General features: G+C 40.2%; 1 protein-coding gene across 1 annotated transcript in view; it reads right to left on the reverse strand.

Annotated features, from left to right (window-relative positions):
* LOC131827112 (myosin-IIIb-like) overlaps positions 1–14,583 on the reverse strand; it is a 34,852-nt gene extending 20,269 nt beyond the window's left edge. The window contains exons 1-4 of the mRNA XM_059167070.1: positions 14,420–14,583; positions 13,565–13,699; positions 3,519–3,623; positions 3,179–3,278 (exon numbers count right to left, since the gene is read on the reverse strand). Of these exons, the coding sequence (XP_059023053.1) occupies positions 3,179–3,278; positions 3,519–3,623; positions 13,565–13,699; positions 14,420–14,566 (487 nt within the window). The 5' untranslated portion in view covers positions 14,567–14,583. The remainder of the gene's footprint in view (positions 1–3,178; positions 3,279–3,518; positions 3,624–13,564; positions 13,700–14,419) is intronic.
* Positions 14,584–23,931: the final 9,348 nt, after the last annotated feature.

The following is a 23,931-nucleotide window of genomic DNA, read 5'->3' on the forward strand; positions in this document are numbered from 1 at the left end:
GTACTGTAATTCAGCAGTGAACACAGGGTTGTGCTAGATCAGAGGTTAGCAAACTTTTTCCATGAAGGGTCAGATAGTCAATAGGCTCTGAGAGCCATATGGTCTCTTCCATAACTACTCAGCTCTGCCACTGGAGAGCAAAAAAAGCACAGCCATGGACAACACAGAAACAAGAGTGTTGCTGTGTTTCCATAAAAATTTATTTATGGGTACATATAACTTTCACAGGTCATAAAATATTCTTTTGATTTTTTTCCCCCAATCATTTAAAAATGCAGAAACCACTCTTTTTTCATAAGTCACATAACAGGAAGCAGGTCAGGTTCAGCTGACACACTGTAGTTTACCAATCACTGTGTAAGAGCATTTATTTACCACTCTTATCTAAACCACTAGACTATTTTTTTCCTAATGAACATTTCTATCCATATTACTACAAAATTAGAAAAAGAAAATATCAAGGGGTGCCTGGGTGGCTCAGTGGGTTAAGCTGCTGCCTTCGGCTCAGGTCATGATCTCAGGGTCCTGGGATCGAGTCCCACATCGGGCTCTCTGCTCAGCAGGGAGACTGCTTCCCTTCCTCTCTCTGCCTGCCTCTCTGTCTACTTGTGATTTCTCTCTGTCAAATAAATAAATAAAATCTTAAAAAAAAAAAATTAAAAAAAAAAAAAGAAAATATCAAGAGGCACCTGGGTGGCACAGTTGGTTAAGCATTTAACTCTTGGTTTGGGCTCAGGTCATGATCTCAGGGTCATGAGATGGAGCCCTGCGTCCGGCTCCAAGCTCAGTGTGGAGTCCACTTGAGATTCTCTCTCCCGGCCCCTCTGCCCCTCCCACTTATGCACTCTCTCTCTCTCTCTAATAATAAATATTTAAATAAGTCTTTAAAAAAGAAAAGAAAGAAAATATCAAGAACTAAACCCAAAATGTCTTCCTATTATATTTCCAAAATATTTCAGGTGATTTCTTTCTTAAAATGGTGCTTCATTTCATGGAGGAAGAAAATCAGCATGTATTATTTATAATAGAGCATCAGTGTGGAGACATAAAAAGCTTCTAATCCCTTATCTTACCTAGAATCCCAGAAACTTGGCAAGAAAACTGTTTGTCAAGTGTAAAAAGAAGTAGCCTAAAAATATTATTATCTAGGGCTCAGTGTTGAGGATCTGAATTTTAATGTAATTCCAGTGTATTTTACCTATCTTAGTCTTCAGACAGCTCTCTTCTTTACACAACAAGTGAACAAAGTAGAAGTAAATATGTATCAGATGAGGAGTCAGAAGACCTGTTTTCCATCCCAATTATGCCTTTTCCTAATTGTATAACCTAAAGTAAACCCCCTCACTCTGAGCCTGTTTTCTTATCCTCAAGTTGGAGATAATGATACCTGGCACACCTAACACAGAGTTCTTCTTAAAGATCATATAAGTAAACAAATGTGAAACAACTTAAAAATAGTAAAATATTTTACAAATATAAGGTGTTCTCTTTTACCAAGCAGACATCTAAGGCAGCCCTTAACAGAAAGACAAGCATTGCCACTAACACTACTGAGGATGAGAACTTAGAAACCTGAATCAGGCATAGATTTGCCAAGGACCCATGGGTTATTTTGGTGGATCATTGCTGGACACTTACATTCTCTTTATTAGAAATCCAAAGAGCGCTCTCTAAACTCTATTGACCATGGATAATTTGTAATTTTGCCAAATTCTCTACTGTAATTTTGGTTAAAAAAAAAAAAAACTTTACTATTCTGTTTTTAATTTCTAGAAATTTCTTTTGCAGCAACTGGATGTTTAGGAACCTTCTACCGGCAAGATTAGATTTACTCCAAATCACAAAGCCAGTGAATAGATAAATCAGCATTAACCCCCATCCTCATCCTTCTAGGCTCTTTCCCTCACAATACATTGACTGCCCTTGGGACCATGTGTAAAATACAGATCTGATGTTATCCACAGCATATTCATAGGGTTATGCCATTCCTTACATAGAAGGAGGAGTATAAGGGGTGCCTAGGTGGCTCAGCGGGCTAAGCCTCTGCCTTCGGTTCAGGTCATGATCTCAGGGTCCTGGGATCAAGTCCTGGGTCTAGCTCTCTGCTCAGCAGGGAGCCTGCTCCCCCCCCCCCCCCCGCCTGCCTCTCTGTCTACTTGTGATCTCTCTCTCTCTGCCAAATAAATAAATAAAATCTTTTAAAAAAGAAGAAGGAGGAGGAGCGTAAGACTTGAACAAAGTATCCCTCTGCTATTTTTCTTTGCTTGCTCTTAAATAAACCAGTACTCAAAGTAACTTCATTTATTTTCGAGTAATTTCTTCTGAGCAAATCATTCACTAATACATTTTAACACTGAATTCTTTCTTAACAACAAAGCAATGAATATTCAAAATCATCAATCTTTTCTCCTACCATGTTAATGTTTATAAAGAACATTTTAAAAAGTGCTTCTGTAAATATTTTCTCATTATTTGTAACAATCATACTGAAGTACTAACTGGTGTTGAACACATTTAGAAGATTAAAGCATTCAATATGCTTAAAAAGGAAAACCAAATGGTTTGTTGGTTTGTGACTATCAATACATGAATGATTATCACAAGAAGATATTTAATAGGTCTCTGGCCTTACGTGATATTGCTCTGCATTTCCTCTCACACTTCCATTTCTTGTTAATGTTTCCAGTTCAACCAGCCTCACATGTAGCAGCAATAATCACAATTTAAAGGGATGTTAGCTGCCAGACCCAAAGGACTATTTTACCTTCTGCTCATTGGGAATAAGTATGCCTGAGGCTAGAAAAAGTCATTTGAAAGACCAAACTGCTTTTTCTTTTCATATGCAAAAGAAGAAATGACGAAATGTAAATTATAGACAACAGCCCTGAGACCAGAAATACTTCCCAGAAAACCAAGTTTTTCCATCAAATTCTTCTTTTGAAACACTTTTATTTTCTATCTTTAATAAAATTGCTTCTAAAGCTGAAAATAGATTAAGAAACAGCATCTCCTAGGGTGATCCATCTGGTAAAACTCCCATTCTCCAGTCTGTGTCTGACTGGAAAAGTCCCTCAGCCTATGGTATAGCACAGAGGCCCCAGTCTTCTGAGACTGCAATAAATTGTTGCCTTGGGCTAAACTGCACACATCAAGAAAACAAACGACAAGCAGTCATTACCAAAGTCAACGAGCTTAACTCCTCCTTCTGTTGTCAGAAGAATGTTATTCCCCTTGACATCACGGTGGATGATTCGGTTATTGTGCAAATGCTGAAGGCCCTATGTGGTGTCCCACCACCACAAAACAACAGGAAAGACAAAGGGGAAATGTGAATGGTTATTTTAAAACAATTACTCTGCCTTTAAAAATCCAATCAACGTCCACATTTGGCTACACCGCCCTGCTGCTATACACCTTGCATATCACAGGGCCATTTCCACTTGTTAATACACAATAGTGACCCAACTGATCACAAATTGCCCCCTCTGATGTGATCCCTGTCTGATGGATGGTCTTACCAAGAGGGCCCCATATAAGATGTATGAGATCATTGCTTCATCCAACCGCTGGCCACGCCTGAGCAGACCTTTGACCAGCTCGGTGACTGAGCCCCCAGTACACAACTGCAGGAGGAGGTGCCAAGGAGAGAGAAAAACAGCCGGACACATACAAAAGAAAAACAAAAAGATGTTAAGAAAAAAAGCCCTGATATAGCAAATTTACAGATCACAAAACTCCAGGTCAGAATAATTAAACTTCATATGTACATTATGAAGTAACGTATGTGTGTGTATTTATTCATGGTGATGATTTAAAACTGAAAGTACCTGTCCAAAAAGTTGATTGTCAAGTGAAATATAAAAGCACAAATTACTCAGACATTTGAAAGAGAACGCGCATGAGTAATCACGGTGAGTTACTGGATATTTTTCATTTTACATGAATATTGTCTATTTAAACACACACACACACACACACACACACACATTTTAAGGATAAGAGAAGACCAAACGAGACAAAGATGGATGCCATTAACCCTTGGGAGGAAATAAATTTCATTTCAACCCTTCTTGTCTCCAGGGCCAGCACTACAGGCGCCAGAAGCCCTGCATGTCAAATTTATGGGGTGCAGTTGCCTCATCTGTGTATTTACTCTTCTTATATTCAACCATGGGCATTCAGCAACTTTATGCTCTTCTTTTCTGTAATGAAAAACACTGTAAAAAAAATATGTATCTTGCATATTTGCTCTATATTATTATACATTATATATTGTTACATATTATATATTGTTATATATTATATGTTACTGAGATTTGAGAGTACATGAACCAGGCGAACTATACCTTAGTGGAAACTCAAGTGTTTTCAAGGATGCAGGTTTGGACTTGCTACATGCTGTCTTAAAGGTTCTTAATTGGTGTGAGCAGGACATTTAAAAACCTAAAACTGTAGCCAGCATGTTATATATGCATCTTATATTTTTTCTGAGAAAATTCAGGGCTTTCTTCAGATTATCAGAGCCATTCTTTCTCTTATGAGGTTAAGACCCCCCTCTAGACCTAGGTTTCCTCCTGGCAATTTGTCAGCAATTTGGGAAAGAGTTAACTAGTGACATGGCAGGCCCCCTGGGATGTGGCTGCTTGAATTAATTAGCCTTTCATAAACAAGGAAATATGAGGGAAGGAACACAGATTAGCACCTTTCCTAAAAGAAGACAACTCTTTGTCAACGTAATACATCTATTTCACTCTAATTATGAATATTTGTAATGTTTCAACAAAGGGTGAGTCGATGTTTTTATTTGATGTGTATTATTCCCTGTTACATACACGGCAGACACCTTGCATACACATTAACAATCAAAATAACCTGGAACTGAGTCTGCCCATTTTTTACCATTTAAATCGCTCAAAAGTAATAATATGTGACTAAAAATCTAATACAGAATTAGCAATCTTTAAAACTATGATAAAATTACTATCAAGAATGATTTAGGAGGGACCCTAAAAGCAGTGAAATTCATTGAAGTCTATGATGGTCCCATCAGTTTGCAATTATAAGGTCCTTTGAATCTACTCTCTACCAATGTCAGTTATAACTTGTAATTCAACACCCATCACTCTGAAGGCCCTAATGCTGTGAGTCCCAGGATCCTGTCTTCCAAAAGATTCCACATTCTTTTGATTATGACTATGTTTTGCATGACCCTGAAAGGGCAAATAACATTCAATATTCAATCTAATATCCTCTTGGGCCATGAATGCATTTTCAGTGCCATGATCTGTATTAAAAGCTAAGCTTTCAACAGACCAAAATAATTGTCCAGAAACCTCCGAACTCGATTCTATATTTCAAGGAACAAACACTGGAGAAGTGACAAGTCAAATGATGATCATGACATGACAGAAAGTAAGTTCTCAAGAAAAAGAAAAACCCTTCTGGAGCTGGTGGTATAGAGCTTGGAGAGCTTGAGAGAACAAGATTGGAGTGACAGTGCTCCCTCTTGAGGGGTTCTAAGTAAGGACACAGTTCTCACAGAAACTTCAATTTCCTATGACCCTCTTTTCTCTTGTAAATTTAAAGGGAGACCTCCTCATAGGAGCCTCATGCCAATGAAGAGGTGTCCGTGTTGAATGGAAATGGTAGTAGGGCAGGGTGAGGCTGACCAAGGCTGGGACTTTAACAGTTCCCTATAGCCCATTCATGACTTATGGAAGATTCCATTTGAGGACAGGAACAAGACTAGAGTTTGAATGACAAGGACAAAGAGAGTGAGGACCTCATGATAAAAAGGAGTATCAGGGACCAAGGACATGGGCAGACAACAAAGCCAGATAGTACAGGAACTTAGGTTCACACACAATTCAAGGCCTCTGTCCTCACTGCTATAGCTTTACATTAGCATCTGTTGTACACAAATCCAGATGCCATCCAGGACGAAGGGAAGAGGAAGAGGGAAAAAAAAGTTTCTACAAATACTGACTCTTTACCCCCATGACTTAGCTTTGACCTAGACTATGAAAATGGGATCTAAATAGTAGAATTTGCCCCTTTCCAAAGCAGTCACTCAGTTGGACTAAGTTTAACAGAATAAATTAAGATCAGTTGTCTCCTCTAGGTGGGCTAGGAGCTCAAGAACAAAGTTGAGTTCAGTTATTGAAAAGAAAGTTACCACTTTGTTCTCAATAGTTTGTGACGGTCCAGTTTATAACCCATTACTCAATACAACACAGTCCTTGACCTCAAAAAGCTCACAATCAGTAATAGACACATGAGTAATGAGGGCATGGCATAAGGAAGTAGAGGTATGCCTAAGGGAATGAGGTGGCACCAAGAGGGAATGGTGGCCTCTGCTGAGACAGGGTGAAAAGAAGACAGTTTGTGAAATCTTTTTTCAGAGACTTTCTTGCATCACAGGATGCAACATTTACAATGAATTTAAAGGACAAACGAGTTTAGTGGATAAGAAGGGGAAGGGCATCTATGAATTCTAAATAATCAGCTACTCTTGGACAAAAAGTACCAGATTCCTAGGGCCGGAAGATGGGGAAGGAAGGTGGGGAGCAAAAAATGACAAGTGTGCCCTGCTAATGAGTACAGGCTTTATTACTGCACACACATCTATTATAACACCATAATATATCGTTAGGTAGGAAGGGTAAACAAATCAGCAGGTTTTAGGCAAGAGGTCTCTATTCAGATTTATAGTCTAGAAAGACCTAGGCAGCAGACTGGAGAGTGGACAGAACAGGAAGACAACAGAAGCTGACACCTGCTAGGAGGTGTTGAAGCAATCAAAAAAGGGAGGGTCAAAAAGTCAAGGGTCATGAAGATGAAGATTCAGGGACAGATATAGGAGGCTTTTATGAGATAGAACCTGCTATCATTTCTGGCCCATTGGATATACACAGTTAAGGAGAGAGAGCCTAGGGATCTTGTGAGAGTAAGGGAAAAATCAATAAAGTTCTTTGATCCTCCAAAGCCAAAGTGATAAGGAGCAGAAGGCAGGCTGAGAGCAAAGCACAAGCCAACACCCTACACCCCCACCCCTGTGGTAGATATGTGACATTCCTCAGGCACTCCTGGCTGCCCTAGAACAAAGGAAAGAGATAAACAAATGGTTAACTGATAGAGATCCTGGTCAAGCAGGACAGGAGTCTCCATTAGTTTGCAACTGTCTTGATGATTTACAAAGAAAAAAGCAATCTCCAGAACCTATAGACTCAATATCCTGGGGCCCTAACATTACCCTCCCCTTCATAGAGTAGAAAATCTTATATAATCAGTCACACCTCACAACCCCAGTGCAGCTCTTTCTGCCCACGGGTCCTGTCTCTGTGCTTTAATAAAACACCACCTTTTTGCACCAAAAATGTCTCAAGAATTCTTTCTTGGCCATTGGCTCTGAACCCTACCACTTCAAACCACATCAAAACAGTAATAGGAATGCAAGGCACTATAACACCTTCAAACAGAACCTCTCCCGAGCCTGGCTCTGGGAAGCACATGTTTTGTTGAACTCCAAGTGCACTATTAAAATTCTACCAAGAGAAAATTTAAATTACATGCTCCAAACTAACTCAACCCTGGAATTTTCCCCCAAAGTGTCATTTTAGTCTCCCATGCCCTACTTTAACTGTGGCCACTTTTGTCACAAACACAGTCTATTCAGCGATATTTTATATAGATAGCCAACTTATAAACTTTCTTCATAGCCCTAGAACCTATGAAGAGATTAAGAGCAGCCATTTCCATAGCAGGATCAAAACAGAGCTGTGGATTTAAAAACGACAAAAGGATCCTACTTGGTAGGTGCCTTTTGTTCACTAAATGTCAGAATTTAAGAGCTGTGTCACTTCCTGTGATTCACAGAAACATAAAATTAAACTACTCACGGTCCCTTTAGGGAAGCTGTCCTGGGAAATTGAAAAGCCCCCCAGTATAATTTTAAAGGGCAGCCTGTGGGTTACAGGAAAAGGACCTTGGGTCCTCTGTACAAAAAAGGAAAGCAGGGACACACTGACAATTATCTTCCCAGTGTAAATGTTCAGTGAGATGAAATGAACATTTTAAAAGCATGACAAGAAATTACATTTAAATGCATCAAATAAAACAGTCCCCTTAGAATTCTAAGAAGGCAACCAACCCTCCTGCCCCGCCCCTGAAGGTTGGCGCCTGCAGCCCTTCCTTCCCACACACTCTTGCCTGCCATCAGAGTCAAAAACAGAGGTGTGTCTCCATCCCTGTTTACTTCCCTACGGCCTCAGCATTCAGGAAATGTGGCAGCTGGATGCATCTAGAATTTAATGAGCATTTTGCTCCAAACCAAGAAAAATAGAAAAATCATTTATGTACCACATCTATTTTCTAAAACAGCGTTGAATATTGATTCAATCACAGTATGTGCATTTGCTAAGATGGCCATAATTTCAAGCAATAAAATGTTCCTTGCTCAATAAGCCATCAACTTTTCTCCATGTTATTAAAGAATGGCCCATGCAGTACAATCACCAGAACTTTACTCTAGTCAAAGCTCCAACTTTCAAGTAGATTCTGTACTGGCATGTTAATTTGACCCAGTCAAATTGCAGAATTAAGAGGAATTTCTTTTCAGTGTCTTTTTGTTCAGCCGATTTTATCCTTCAAGGGTGTTCGGCTCAATAGGGAGCATAAAGCAAAAGCCAAGAATCATCAAAATTACTCAGTAAGATGCCTTAGTGAGTAAGGAAAGGGTTAAGGTATAGGAAGGGAGAGATAGGAGGCCCTGACTCCCCTGACACTGCTCAGGCAAGGGGCTTACATGACCAGGCTCACAGAAATCCCAAATTCGGAGAAATGCTGAGGAGTATAAATCCAGAGATAAGGGAACAAACCATATCACCTAGCTCTGAATGTTAGCGAGTAATTTTTTTTTTTTTTTTTTTTTGGAAGCTACATTGTAATCACAGAAAATGACAAGGGTGTTATCAATAGTCCTTGCTCAAGGGGCGCCTGGGTGGCTCAGGGGGTTGGGCTGCTGCCTTCGGCTCGGGTCATGATCTCAGGGTCCTGGCATCGAATCCCGAGTCGGGCTCTCTGCTCAGCGGTGAGCCTGCTTCCCCCTCTCTCTCTGCCTGCCTCTCTGTCTACTTGTGATCTCTCTCTGTCAAATAAATAAATAAAATCTTTAAAAAAAAAAAAAGAATAGTCCTTGCTCAAACCAACAGGGCACAAGAATCTCAAGGTCACAAGCTTCCCAGTTAGTTCTCAATAAAAGACTGCCACTAAAACCCCACAGTGGCAACCCATTTGGGACTGCTCTGACTCTAGGGAGCTTTTTTTTTTTTTCTATTTCTGCTCTCACCTTCACTTAATAAACTTTCACTTTGGGGCACCTGGGTGGCTCAGGCCATTAAGCATCTACTTTCAGCTCAGGTCATGATCTCGGGGTCCTGGAATGGAGCCCGAGTCGGGCTCCCAGCTCACAGGAGCCTGCTTCTCCGTCTCCCTCTGCGCCCTTCCCCCTCATGCTCTTTCTCATGGTCATTTACTCTCTCTCTCTCTCTCTCAAATTAAAACAAATAAGTAAATAAACTTTCACTTCACCTCACCCTTTTGTATCCACAAGATTCATTCTTTGACTCCATAAGGCAAGAACCCTGCAGCCCTGTGACATTAGGAAGCACTGTGCCGGTGCTGTCCTCCTCTCAATAAGGCCAGAACAACAGATTTTTTCCTGCACACTGTTGGGGCAAAATAAATACAATACACACGATTGTATTTATTTTGCTGACGCCAGATGAAGTCAATGGCTTGCACTAGAACAATGAAAATTGTGTCACTTGCAACCCTAGAGTTCCAGTCAGAGTGGGGAGGTAGGTGGGCCCTGAGATTCCCACCTCCCATCTCATCTTTCTCCAGGGCACTTGCTTACTGGGGGTGGGGGGTGGGGGTGGGACAGAGTCTGTCCCACTCCTTAGCTTCTCTCTCTTGCTTTTGCTGAAGACACACAATACCCGTACATAGGCTGTAACACTACTGCATTTCAAAGTTACCCCCTTCTCCACTCCCAAGGGTCCTACAGCTTCCTCCTCCCCCCAGCAACCCAGTTACTCTCCTTCTAGAACCCTGTGAGAGGCCGCCATCTGAAGCAGTGCTTGCTAACCATCTCTGGCCAACCAAAATGTACTTGTCCTATGTTCCAAACTCACAGAGCCCTGCTACAACCCTGATTTGTTAACATGATAAGCTTGGTTCATGTCACTGTATCAGCAGGTGAAAATGGTTTAAAGTATGACACTTGCAGTGATAATGAGCCCACACCAGACTTCCTAGGGCCTTAAAGAAAAGCAAAAACTGGACAAAGATGTCTCCCTTCACTTCAGCCTAGCTTAGTTAACTTATACACAGATCTCTGATAGAAAAAAACAGATTTTTTAAAAAGCTAATTTTTTATCAGGTTTTATAAATATTTCACTTTACAGACTCACTTATGTTCTCTAAACTTCAAACCATTTAAGATGAACATGTGATTCATGCTAAAATTAATAGTTCTATCTGCCAAACATTTTACACTAAAAGGCAAAAAGAGAAAATGTAGTTTATACTTTAACACCACACTAGGTATTTTTTCTAAGTATTATGTTTTTCTTAAAGGTCTAAATTCTTATATTTCATTTAGGTGAGAGGTAATAGGACTGACAGATTTTAAAAATTTAATATTTAGATTAAAACTTATTCACAAATTTTCCAAAACATTATTATGTGTGTCTTTTCTCCACACCTTTCTGATACAGTAGCTGTGTGTTGACTTTCTGCTAACAATTAGCAATGAATTTCAGAAATGATTTTTTTTTTTGCTTTTGTTTTCAGAGTTGTAGTGACTTAAGGGGGTTATCAATAACATTTTCCTAGCCTCTAGAATTGCTCTATAGAATAGCTTGTCCCTGGTCCTTTCATTTCATTCAGCAAGGGAAGAGCAAAAGTAACATAAATTTAATCTCAGTATACATAATGAGATGAACAATATTAAACAGACCATAAATTTGTTGTGTAAAGCTGCCTAAAAAATTACAGATAAAGCAAAATGGTCAGGGTGCTATGTAGACCCTCATGGTCTTTCTGCTGCATGTGTGGGAATGTGTGTGTGTGTGTGTGTGTGTGTGTGTGTGTCCAGGAGCTGCTTTGAGCCAGAGGCCGAGTCTGTGTTCCCAGGACCCAACAGGCAGTGCCACAGGCTGTAGCAAAATGTGATGGGAGAAAAATTCTTAAGTGTGGCTCTCCAACTAGTTCTGCCACAGGTAATTCCTTATGTAACCACAGACATGTCACTCCTTCCCTGAGCTTCTGTTCTTCAACTGAATACCAGGGGACTGACCTGAAGAAAAGCCAAGGTTCCAGCCAGTTCTAGGAGCCTAAGAGTCCCTTTTCTTATAAGCATATTATAGGTACTGGACACACCTAACCACCCAGCAGCCTGGCAAAGATGGCCCATTCCAGGACCAAAAAAAAAAAAAAAAAAAAAACGCAAAAACTAACGACATCTGGTTCTCCACACTACCAACTTTGGCATGGACCAAAACAACTTGCAAAAGGCATACATATCAGCATATTATATTGCTGAAATATGAATAATTCAGTATCTCAAGGCAGCCTCATTATCTGCCTTTGGTCACCCTGAAAAAAACAAACAACAGTCTGCAGGGGAGCACTTGCATGAGGTTTATTAGTTCCTAGTTCTGGGCTCCTTCTCATCTTTCAAGGCCATGTCCAGCCCTTTCTAGCTGCCTTGCCAATGCCAGTCACTCCTCATCAGGAAGAGCATTTATTCTTAGGGGGCCACAGGTACGAGCAGCCCACCTGCCTACCTGATCACATCAAGGGGAGGCCCCTTTTAAGGCCTCAGAAAATTCTGGAAATTCCAGTCTTCCATGTTTGAATAGAGAGCCTTAATCATCAGCAAGTAAAAACAAACTGAAACTAAGATTTCTTGGTCACTGCTCTTCCATTATGAAATTGCAACAAGGTTTGAAACATGGAGATCCTTAAGAGCTAAAGAAGAAAATAATCAGAGACCCTAGAAACAATACTTTGCATGTCCCAAGAAAAGCTGGATTTTAAAAATTAATGTTATTCTAGAGCTCATCGGCAGGATAAAATATATATTCTCTGGGTAGGGGTAGGGAATAATAAAATCCAAAAGAAGATACTATAAGAATATATTCTATAACAACCAGCCAACCAAATAGACAAAGATGATCTCTGAAAACCAAAACCCCTTACATATTTATATTCTGAGGAAGGCAACTGATTTGACATAAACGTTCAAACTGGTTTCCCTGAAGGTTACCCCAAATGAATATAACAAATGAATTCCCCGTGCACAGTTGCCATGGCAGCCAGTAATATATTGTTCCATGCCCAGGCCCTCTCAGAGCCAGGCAAAAGATTGGGACAAGAAGCTAAAGATGTATTGAGACCTGACCTCTTGTTTTAGCGCTTCTCTCTTAAGCTTTCAAATATGTGCTTGTGCTCCTAGAGTGCATATGTGAAGTCAGGCACAGAGGTATGTCTGTTCAGAGGAGTGGGATCCAGAACAAATCAAGGTGGCCCTAATGAGCACGAGGCAACAGACCTATCCTAAGATACTAATTTCCTATATTGCCATTATTATGTCTTTCCCATTTTCAGTCTCACGGGGAATGAAGTCATAGGGACTGACTCTTTTGCACCCAGATACACACATTTATTACTATTAATAAAAAAGAAAAAGGCAGGATTACAGTGTATACAGTGGTGCTCTTCCCAGATTCCTTCTTCAGAGCACATGCTGCCAGGAAGACTGCCTGCTCCCTGCTCCCTGCTCCCAGCTTCTGGCAGTACCACTCCCCAGGAACTTCCCCCAGCTACCAGGAACTGCTTCCACTTAGGTAACACCCCTCCCAAGGGAGCACCACAGCTGTGACTGGCTGATGCAGATATACAATTCAGGACCGCTCTGCCCTAGCATCCCAGCTCTCCATCTCCCAGAGAATGGGCAGCAGCCTCTTGCGACTACATTACTATTCCGTGTCTCCCTTGCCCAGTCTTTCCTTCCTCACTTCCACCCAGGTCCAGCTCCTGTAAGAACTCTCCAATAAACCTGCCACACGTGACACTCAAGAGTCTGTTTGAAGGGAACCCAATCTAAGCTAAAGATTAATGAACGTGAATGGGCTAATCCAGACTTGCCAAGCCAAATAAACCTTGGGTTAGCAATTTTTTAAAATGAGTTGCAATCAATTGGAACATGTTTTCTGTGAAACATTCCCAGTTTAAGGAAAAAAATAGCCTTTTCCAACTGCATTCTTGTATTCACTCTGGATGAGAAGAAATTATTAAAGTTTTGAAGCAGAGAAACATGAACATTTTTAACAACTTACCTATAAGAACTGCGGAGGAGATAGTCACATCTGTAAGGTACTTGTGACACACAGGAGGGACCAACTCCTCACATGAGTATCTTACACTCTTTAGGCAACAATGCATCTGCTTGTCCCTGGTGCTCTGTTTAAATGGATGGTTACCCAACGGGGCCTCTTACCTCCAGGACGAGCCAGAGCTGTCCTCCCACACAGGGATCCGCTTTGTAAAACATCCCATAAAATTTTACAACATTGGGATGATTCGGAAGAAACTGCAAAATGTTGTATTCTGCTTCAATCTCTTCATCCATATCCTATACAGGGTAAAAAATGCACGCTGGATTAAGTCTAACATCTGAGGAAGGGTACGGGTATTATATAATTTAATAAAGCATATTTACTCTGTATTTTTAACGTCATCATTACTGCATCTTGAAAATAGCTAACAATAGGCATTCACATCCAAATAAAAGCTTCTAATTATTACATCAATAAAATATCCTTATTATATCCTTTCTTCTTTAATAACACTATTAAAAATATCTATTTTTATTTTAAAATGTCTGAATTTTCAAAGCAGTTGAAGTAGCTTTCAAAGCAGGAGAAGTAGCTTGAAGGGACCCAACTCAGCTTAGGACACCTTATAACCTCACTGTGCAAGATAGCTTCCAGCATTACAAGGTGTTCAGTGCTCTGAAAGAAGATGAATGAATGCCACAAGTCTGGACCACCCTGCAACTTAGAAAAAGACTAGACTCTGTATAAAGGAGTGAGAAACATAACCCTTTCCAAGAAAATAACTTTTGAAGAACTCAGAGGGTCAAAACCAAAACGACAGTAAAATGGACAAGAAACAGAAATTCAAAGAATTTTTTAACTCCAAATGGAGTTCCCTTCAAAATAAGCTGACAAATCATGACTCATTTTGAATTTCATGCCAGGTTTCATGAAAATCATAACTAAAACCAGGAAAGAAGTTGAAAGCTTAACATATGTGAGTTATATTGTGGTTGCAATTTACTACCATTACTTACACTGATTGGATCCAAAATTTTTACTGCGGCCAGGCTCCCATCTCTCTTGTTGGTTACCTTGTAGACTTTGCCATATGTGCCTTTACCTATGGTCTCTATAATTTCCCAGGTATCAGTGGGATCTGGAAGTGATTCAAGTCCAAGCATTGTGGGGTTATAATGAAACAATCCATACAGATGTTTCCTGATGGGGAAAAAAGTTTGTTATGTGCAACAGATCACAGGATTGAGGGCAGTGGGCTTTCAAAACAAGAATATTCTTTAAAAAAAAAAAGGGGGGGGATTTTATTTATTTGAGAGACAGAGATTGAGGAAGCATGAGCAGAGGAATGGACAGAGGGAAAGAGAAGCAGACTGCCCACTGAGCAAGGACCCCCACCCCCAATGTAGGGCTGGATCCAGAATTCTGAGATCATGACCTGAGCCGAAGTCAGAAGCTTACCCCACTAAGCCACCCAGGTGCCCATCAGAACAAGAATATTCTTATTTCTTAATTAGCAACATTATGGTACTTTTTTCTTTTTATTTTCCCCTTTTAAGTACATTACAAAAAAAGTATTTGAAGTCTTCGTAAGTAATGGGGGTAGAAGGTGGAGGAGTGGGCAACACGACTCTGATTTACCTTTTAAAACAATGATTATAAATGATAAGATTATATAACCCTTACAGGAAGGAGCCAAGGGGCCAAAACAGTTGCTACTGGGGGAAGAGTCTGAAAGCTAAAGGTCTAAGATCTTCGTGCTCAGGTTCTGGTAACCATGAGTAGGCCTCCCTGATGGTCGCTGGACTCCAGTCTCCAACCTCCATATGCAAAGTCTAGGCTGCTAGGAAGGAGGATCTGGTGCCTCCACCAGGCATTCATCAATGTACAGCACCCACTGCTGACCAGGTTTTGGGTCCTGTGAGGATTAGTTAAACTCAGACTCTGTCTATACAGGAATAGCCTAGTGTGGGAATCACACTGAGTACTTCACCAGGAGCTGCAAACTCACTTTGCCTATTTAATAAGAACACAGCCCTGTGGAGTTAAGTACTTTAAGTGCCAGAAGGAAGCTTGATAGGCAAATTAAGTCACCTAGGACTAATCCCATGAAAAAAGCCCCCTTAACTTCAGTTGCTCCCTAAAGAAGGGTCTCAAACCTGGTGTGTTTCTAATTGCAGGGGAGGGGCCAATCTGGCTTTAACAACAAGAGTCATGGCATCCAATCCCCACACAGTGGCCTGGTAGCCATCCACCGTGAGCACTTCTGCCTCATCCTGGACATCCCAATTTGCACTTCTAATTCTGATTATTTTCTATACTGCATCCTCCCAAGGTTCAGCCTTCTGACCTGGCACAAGAATCCAGTTTTCATCCCTACCCTTTACGACAGGGGCATTTCAAAGATTATGAAAACCATCACCAAAACAAAATAAAATCCCAGTGAATATGGGGTTGATGCCAGAAAGATCTGTCTTTTCAGATCTCACCTGGCAGGCACACCAAGTTTCCAAAGGAGCCTACAATCAGCACCTTAAGAGCCCAGGCAAGGTTGACCCTGGGCTAAGGAACTGACCCCAAAAGACTGGCTGGACCCCAAACAACTCCTGCCTTTCATCTGGTCATTTCAAGATTCCAATAAATTCCTTTTCTCCTGGCCAGTGTTTTATAAAAAATCTTTCTTACCACATGTTTCACTATTTTTGCCATCTGTACAGTACCTATGCTATCAGTTATTAAATATGTTTAATATTTTTTACTGGATGATTACACTCGAGACAATAAAGAGTTATTCAAAAGTTCAGCCAGATGCTGCTGCCCGTGCTTGCACTTTCAAAACAAAAAGGCGGGGGGAGACAGATCATCAAATAATGGAAGGGAATTACAGACAAGCACAAAGTATTCCTTAACATCATCAGAAGACCAGGAAAAAAATAAAAGAGCAAGGAAATAAATTTGTCTCTATGTGTTTCAGTGTTCTTTATTGTGAGATTCCCAAAACCTCTCAACACCTTGAGAACTGTTCCAGGCCTAGCTTCTACAACAGCAAAAAGTTGGACCAGCCGGGAGTACTGGTCAAGGCCAGACAGGCTCAGGGGGTACTGGGTAGTGAAATGTGCTTCCTGGAGAGAAGAATCTGGGCCATCAGCTAGATGGACTCACTTTACACTTGCCAGTGTAGTCTCTGTTCCCCCACGAGCTAGCACACTCACATTTCGGTTCGGTGTCCTGACAGTAGTGCTCAAGTCAAATTGTCTGCATGATCCTGGCCCTTCCCTGACCAATCCTGAGACGTGAACTGGCTACTCATCTCTCTGTACCTTGGTTTATTCATCTGCATCATGGAACTGCTGCTATTGGTGATGCAACCTACTTCACAGAGTTGCTATTAGGATTTGGAGATGGAGAGAGAATAAAGTGAGCATTAATGAGAGTCCAGAGAGGGCAGCTGCCATCATAAAAGAATAGTACCCCGTTCTCCTTCAGAATAGGCAAGGCTTAATGGTTTCCTGTTTTGTTTTATCTCACTTTTAGCCATGAACTAAATGAGAACCAAATTAGTTTTACTCCAATCAGTTAATAGTTTCAGACAAACGGCTGGAATTTGGTATGTGCAAATGAAATTAAATCACAGAATGTGGCATCAGGAGAGGACCCTAGAGGCCACTGAATCAAGTGGTTTTCTAATGATTTGGGGCCACAAAACCCTTTTGTTAAATTCAATCTCACTTAGGATGCTGATGTTGAAGCTGAAAGCAGCAGCACAGGTCTGGCTGAGGCAGGCTGGGGATCCCTGTGCCCCCATGGGAGACATGTAGGGTGACTAACCATCCTGGTTTACCTACGACTGCTTTAGCACTGAAAATCCTATGTCCTGGGAAGCCTTTCAGAACTCAGAAAACTGAGATAGTCTCTTAGTCTCTGAAGCCCCCTCAGAGCATTATTAGAGAAAAAAAAAAACAATACTCTTCAAGCACCCCCACTCCACCCCCCCTTAGTCCCTGTTATATACTAAATTGTATCGCCCCCCCCCCAAATTTATATGTTGAAGTCCTATAGTCCAACTATATTTGGAGATGTCTTTACAGATGTAATTAAGGAAAAATGAAGTCAGATGCAGAGCACTAATCCAATATGACTGGTATCCTTATAAGAGATTAGGACACAGACATACACAGAAAGAAGACCATGTGAAGACCTAGAGGGAAGATGGCTATACCCAAGCCAAGCAGAGAGACAGAAAGATCTTGCCAATACCTTTATCTCAGACTTCAGCCTCCAGAACTGTGAGGAAATTCTGTTGTTTGAGCCACCCAGTCTGGGGAATTTTGTTATAGCAGCCCTAGCAAACTAGTGCACTCTCATTTTACAGATGAAGAAAATAAAACCCAGATTGATGTCATGACTGTTTACAGGCAATGCAAGAATGGGAATCCAGGACTCCCTGGGCCTGATCCTATGATCTCTGCCCCACAGAATAGAATGAAGAGAGTCAGCTGGTTAACAAAGGTCCTGTCTGACCAACTGCACCAAATATTTTAAAGCTCTGTGGTAGGATTACTCCCAATCACATGGAGCCTAAACGCCCCACAGATCTAATGGATGGCAATCTCTGCTCCCCATAGAACAAAAACAACTTATCTGGAGGAAGTCATCTACAGTTAGCACCAATGATGGTGAACAGAGGGAGGACGAGGTTCCACTGCCATGCCCATCACATCTGTCTGGGCATCCATAGATAGGGTTAAATAAATGTGCAACAGAACATTTGCACAATAGCACAGTTGCCCGTCCTTTTCTCTTTAAAATCAATACCTGACTCTATCAACTTTCTGACGATTGATTAAATAGTCCCAACAATGGCTCCTTATACAGCTCTATACATGTGGTGGTAATCTGCTCTCAGGGGGCAGCTGGACTAGCCCTGCTGAGAGCCAAAAAGCTGTTCCTGGTCAGAATGTTAACCTTGGGGGAGACCACACTTCTGCCTATGTCTGTGTCTGGGGTGTGACAGCCAGAGCTGGACCTCATGGAAATGGTCAAGAGTGCAGGGATGAACCTGACACCTCAGGACTGTGCAGAACCTCAGAAGTCCCTGCAGGGGCAACTGAGTTTCCTCCAAGTCCTGAAACAGGACCCCAGTCATTTATTTGGACTAGAAATAAAGGGGTAACTTCAGGAGGCTACAAAACTCAGGTTATACGGGCTACTGTCTTTGAAAGACAAACAGGACTAGTCTGTCTCAGCAGAAGAAAGTGATACAGTTCTCAGCGCAGGGTAGGCTCGAGCAACTCACAAACCAATCAGAAGTCCTATCCGCCTTCACATGTCTATGTGTGCAGTTGCTCTAAAACAAAGACTCGACGAATACTCTCTGGTTTTGCATTGTGTGAAAAGGGGTTATATCATAGTAAAGGAATATATTCCTATCTTTGTCACACATGATTAGCCAATTATCTAGGGGACAGCCAAACCTCTCATTATTTAAGCCAAGGGAGAGACAGATTCATTGATTTAGTAAGAGACTTTACCCTTATGGTAACACAGTCTCTTGGATGTTAAGAATAATTGTCCTTTTTCTTGTTTTGTTCTGTTGTGAGGAGGTAAACTTGCAGAGGTCAGAAGCCACATCCCCTTGTTGAGAATATCTTGTAGTTGAGAATATCTTTCTGTGGATGAGGACTAATGAACCAAACATGACTGCTGCTTGCAGTTAACATCAGGAACAGGGCTCACACCACCAGAGAGCAGCTCAGTTCTGGATCCCTCTTCCCACCAGAAGTGGGGGCTTGCCCAGGTTACACACCACACTGCAGTGAGGAGTTTCCCATACAGCCATAAAGTAAATAGCTCAGTGGCTGCTTTACCTTATCAGAATTGAATGTTTAGACTTCCTCAGAAGTTTGGGTTTCAATCATCAGCAAAGTACTTTAAAAAATAAGCTATGGAATATTCCATAGTTAGTTTTTGTCAAACATGATTCCACAGATTTCTAGTTCCATACATATACACAAAGTCAGGCATTAGGCTTCCTAAAGGAAGAACGTCCCGCTACCTAAGAAATGGTATTGCCAAAAAAATTAAACCCGAATCTCATCAAGCTTCTTAATTACCAATTTACATGAATAAAAAAGGGCAGGATAGTCACATCATAGTACATAGAACTGTCAGTCACTATGTTGTACCTCTGAAACTAAGGTAACATTGTGTGTCAACTATATTTCAATAAAAAAGGCAGAGCCCATGTTAAATAATATAGTCTGTGTACAATAAGCAAAATCCAGACTTAAATCTCTCCAAGAAACTCTCCAAGACAAATGATCCAATATTCTCCAAAAATAATTTGCAAATGAAAATAAATTGAGAAGGATAACCTCAGGATTAAAAGAGGCTTATAATACATATCAACTGTGAAATAAAATGTGGATTCACTAAAAACCCCACTAAATTATAACATTTATAAGATACTCAGATCACCAATTAGTTATTTAATGATTATTAAGGAAGGAATTTTTAATTTTGTTTTAGTTGTTATAATTGTATTTGCAGGATTTTTTTAAAAGATTTTATTTATTTATTTGACATACAGAGATCACAAGCAGGCAGAGAGGCAGGCAGAGAGGAAGCAGAGAGTCCAATGCTGGGCTCGATCCCAGGACCCTGAGATCATGACCCAAGCCGAAAGCAGAGGCTTCACCCACTGATCCACCCAGGCACCCCTATGGCTATCTTTTCAAAAAGGTTCCATATCAGAGTGCTTGGGTGGCTCAGTCAGTTAGGCATCTGCCTTCTGCTCAGGTCATCATCCTGGGTCCTAGGATTAAGCCCCACTGGGCTCCCTGCTCAGTAAGTAGTCTGCTTCTCCCTCTCCCTCCTGCCCTCTCTCCTTTCTGTCTCTTTCTATCAAATAAATAAAATCTTAAAAAAAAAAAAAAGATTCCTTACCTTTTAGCAGTACACACTGAAATATTTACAGGTGTAATATATGAGGAAAAAATAAGAAGGGGTATACATGACAAAACATTGGCCATGAGTGGTAATTACTGAAGCTGAGTACATGGCAGGGGCGGGGGTGGAGTTCATGGTTATATTCCATTAACTTTCCTATGTTTTTCAATTTCTATAATAAAGTTTTTAAAATTCAGCTTAACTAATGTATGTAAGTGTACATTCTGGAATTTATACAGCTGGTCAACCCTACCTCCCTGAACAGTTTCCCCACCACCACCCTTGATAATATTCTAAACAGTCTCAAAGTCCCATGTAGACTAGCACTTCATCCATGTAAGAAACAATAAACCTTTAACCAACAAAAACATACCCCAGAATTTGGCACTAAAGCACCAACACTCAGACTGTCAGAAAGTCACCTTCTCATTCCCCCTTTCACTGACCGAGGCATGGTCAGTGCCCCTCTGTGGCTGATGTCCCAGCCCAAACTGCCATTAAATACAGAACCATAGTTAGGAGTAACTAATGAACCGCTAAGCAGCACAGGAAAATCAATAGGCAGAAGAAGCAAGTGACCTTCTTCTGTCCGTCCAACTCCTGCTCTTTTTTTCTGAAGGAAGACAAAGGAAGGAACATCAATTTACAGACACTGAAATGAACAAGAAGACTCATCACGACAAAGATCTATAAACCTTTCCATCATGTCCCTGAAAAAGAACCTGCCCGATGGCATGAAGTTGAATTTGCCCAAGGCTAAAAACACAGTCACATAAAAGAAGAGAGAAATGCGTACTAACTAGCTGTGTGGGTGGCCCTGTGCAGCTGATGAAAGGCTTAGAAAGAAAATGAAGAATAGTCTAAGGTGAGCTTTGACTCTGGCAATAAAAGGAACCGATGGAACAAATTTCACATGATGCCCTTAAAACTGATGTGTTTACTGAAGAAGGGGGGAAAAAAACTAATCCAAAGGAGGAAAATGCTCTTGATAAATTCCTTGTTCATTCACCTGTATCTTTTCAGAGGCTCTAAGAGCTGGCATCAAAATGGGGTCAAAAACAAATAGATGATCTCAATTCTTCCAGTGTTGAAGTGAACACTAAACATCCTCATTCTGAAGTGTGGCCATTTCTTCCAAGGTCTTGGTTTTTTCCTTGTGCTTTACTTGTCACTTCTTTGATTAATCCAAAGCTAGACCTCGTAATTCCAAGGTGGTTGTACACTATCTCCCCTTCTTTCAATAATAGGTCACACATTAGACAAAATTACCATAAAATTTAGTCCTGTGCATCAGTAGTTTCTAAATGCTCATTGTATGCAACCCCTGATTAGGTTCTACAACAAATATAGGTAAGAGTAACAAACTCAACTCTGCTTTTGAGGTTCTAAACTTGTTTAGAAAACCCTTATGACTTCTGGAGCAAAATGGAGAAATGAAGTCAGGTACTGACTTTCCTTAAAACTAAGTGCATGAACAATGTTAACAAGAAAAAGCTGAAATCCAGCAAACAAAATAAAAACATATTAGCAGCAACTAAATAAAAGAAATGACAAAATATCATGCCATTATCTTTGAAAAGCAGCATTCAGGGAAAGTGAGTGAGAGATAGAAAATCCCACAGTCACTGCTGTGCTCAACCATGCTTTTCTTCTCCCAGAAGTGTGGTAGGTTTTGGAGATGGTGAGTAGATAGAATGCTAAAAAGCCTTAGCAACACTCCTTATCTAAAAAGAAGTAATCAGAGAGGGAGAATTAACAGCAGGGAAATGAATCAAGCCTCATTCACTTATATATTCAATAAGAATTTATTAAGAAACTCTTGCATAATCACTGAAAACTAGGCTCCGTGGGTCATTAAAAGGAAGTAGAAGAAATAACCAGGTTCTATTCGAAAACAAACTGCATTTCCGGAGATATGCAGGAAAGATGCCTCCTGCCAGGTGAGGTGACCCTAGCTCAGCACTTGAAACAATATTTCAGAAAGAAGAGCAAAACCAGTATCCATCAACCATGACTGCACCTAATGCCTAATACCTCTATATCAGGGAACACAATGAATAGGTCTTAGAGAGACAGACATTTCCTGATATAGTTACTGAATATCACAGCAGAGAGAGAATTTTTCAGTTCCCCCAAAATAAAACAAAAAACAACAAAACAAAACAAACTCTCAGGCACTCGATATTTAACACAAAAAAAATACATAATCTATGTGTACAAAGTTCTGAAGGAGAAAAGGTTTGAACAACTATTTTTACGTTTAGCCAGATTGTTGTTCAAGTATAAAGACAACAGACATTTTCAGACTCAATAACTCAATGACTCTGTGAGTCTTACTTGGGAAAAAAAAAAAAAAAAAAAGACTTGAGCCCCAAATCCAGAAAAACAAGAGATAAATGTGGAGCTCTAGTAAAAAGTCTGATAGGGAGAACTGAACCTAGACACATTTAGAAATTAGGTTAAACGACAGTATGAAGTACATTTATTTCTTACTTGCCATGTTACACATTTCAACAATAAAAAGCAATAATAAACCCAATTCAACAGCTTGGGGAGAGACAGAAGAAAAAATAAAGGTAGAATTTCCTAACATTTCTTTACTTATAAAGATGATAAATCAAGAAATTGAGATTTAAGTATTTGAAATTATTAAAGTTAACCACGTAAAATAGTATCAGCAAAAATAAGGATAATTTTCTTATCCATCTCAGTAAGTAGTCAACAGATAATTGATTAATTGATAAGGAGAGGTTAAAACCACTATGTAAATTTATAAAAGAAATCTCTAAAACACCAAAAAATAGGCTACAAATTTTCAGCATTATCATGAAAAGTACACTTATTCACATTTGACACATACATACACCATAGAGACAAAAGACAATCCATAGGGTAAGGGATGAGTTTGGGGTAGGGATGAAGGAATCATTTAAAACAGAAATATGGGGTTCCTGAGTGGCTCAGTTGTTGAGTGTCTGCCTTCAGCTCACGTCAGGATCCTAGGCTTTGTGCTCAGCAGGGAGCCTGCTTGTCCCTTTCTCCTGGACCGCCCCCCACCACCATCATGTGTGCCCTGTCTCTCTCTCTCTCTCTCTCTCTCTCGTAAATAAATAAAATCCTTTAAAAAAATAAAATAAAAACAGAAAATATAATGTAAATTTAAAAGTATTCATCTTATAATAAATATGTTTCTTAATGAGGCCGAAATATAGAACAAAACAAACTGTAGAGATCCACATCTAAAATAAACTCTCCAAGAGACTCTCTATAACTCAGAAAGTTTAAAAGTAAAAAAGACATCAAAGATAAACCAGGAAAATGGTAAGGGAAAAGAAAAAAATTCATAATCTTAATATCAGAAAGGAATCACTAAAGTTTAAGTCAATAATGTACTTACACATGTTATAAATCACCACCAAAAACAAAGTGATGAAATTCATTAAAAAAAAAAAACCCTAGAAGAAACCAACAAAAGACAATAATAGTAATAGACATGGTTAACCATGACAGAACAAGAAGACAAAGTAATAAGAAATATACACAATACAGTCAATATGGCTAACCCATCAGATATAATATCAGA

This window comes from Mustela lutreola, chromosome 3 (assembly GCF_030435805.1).
Source record: "Mustela lutreola isolate mMusLut2 chromosome 3, mMusLut2.pri, whole genome shotgun sequence".
NCBI classification, from domain to species: Eukaryota; Metazoa; Chordata; class Mammalia; order Carnivora; family Mustelidae; genus Mustela; species Mustela lutreola.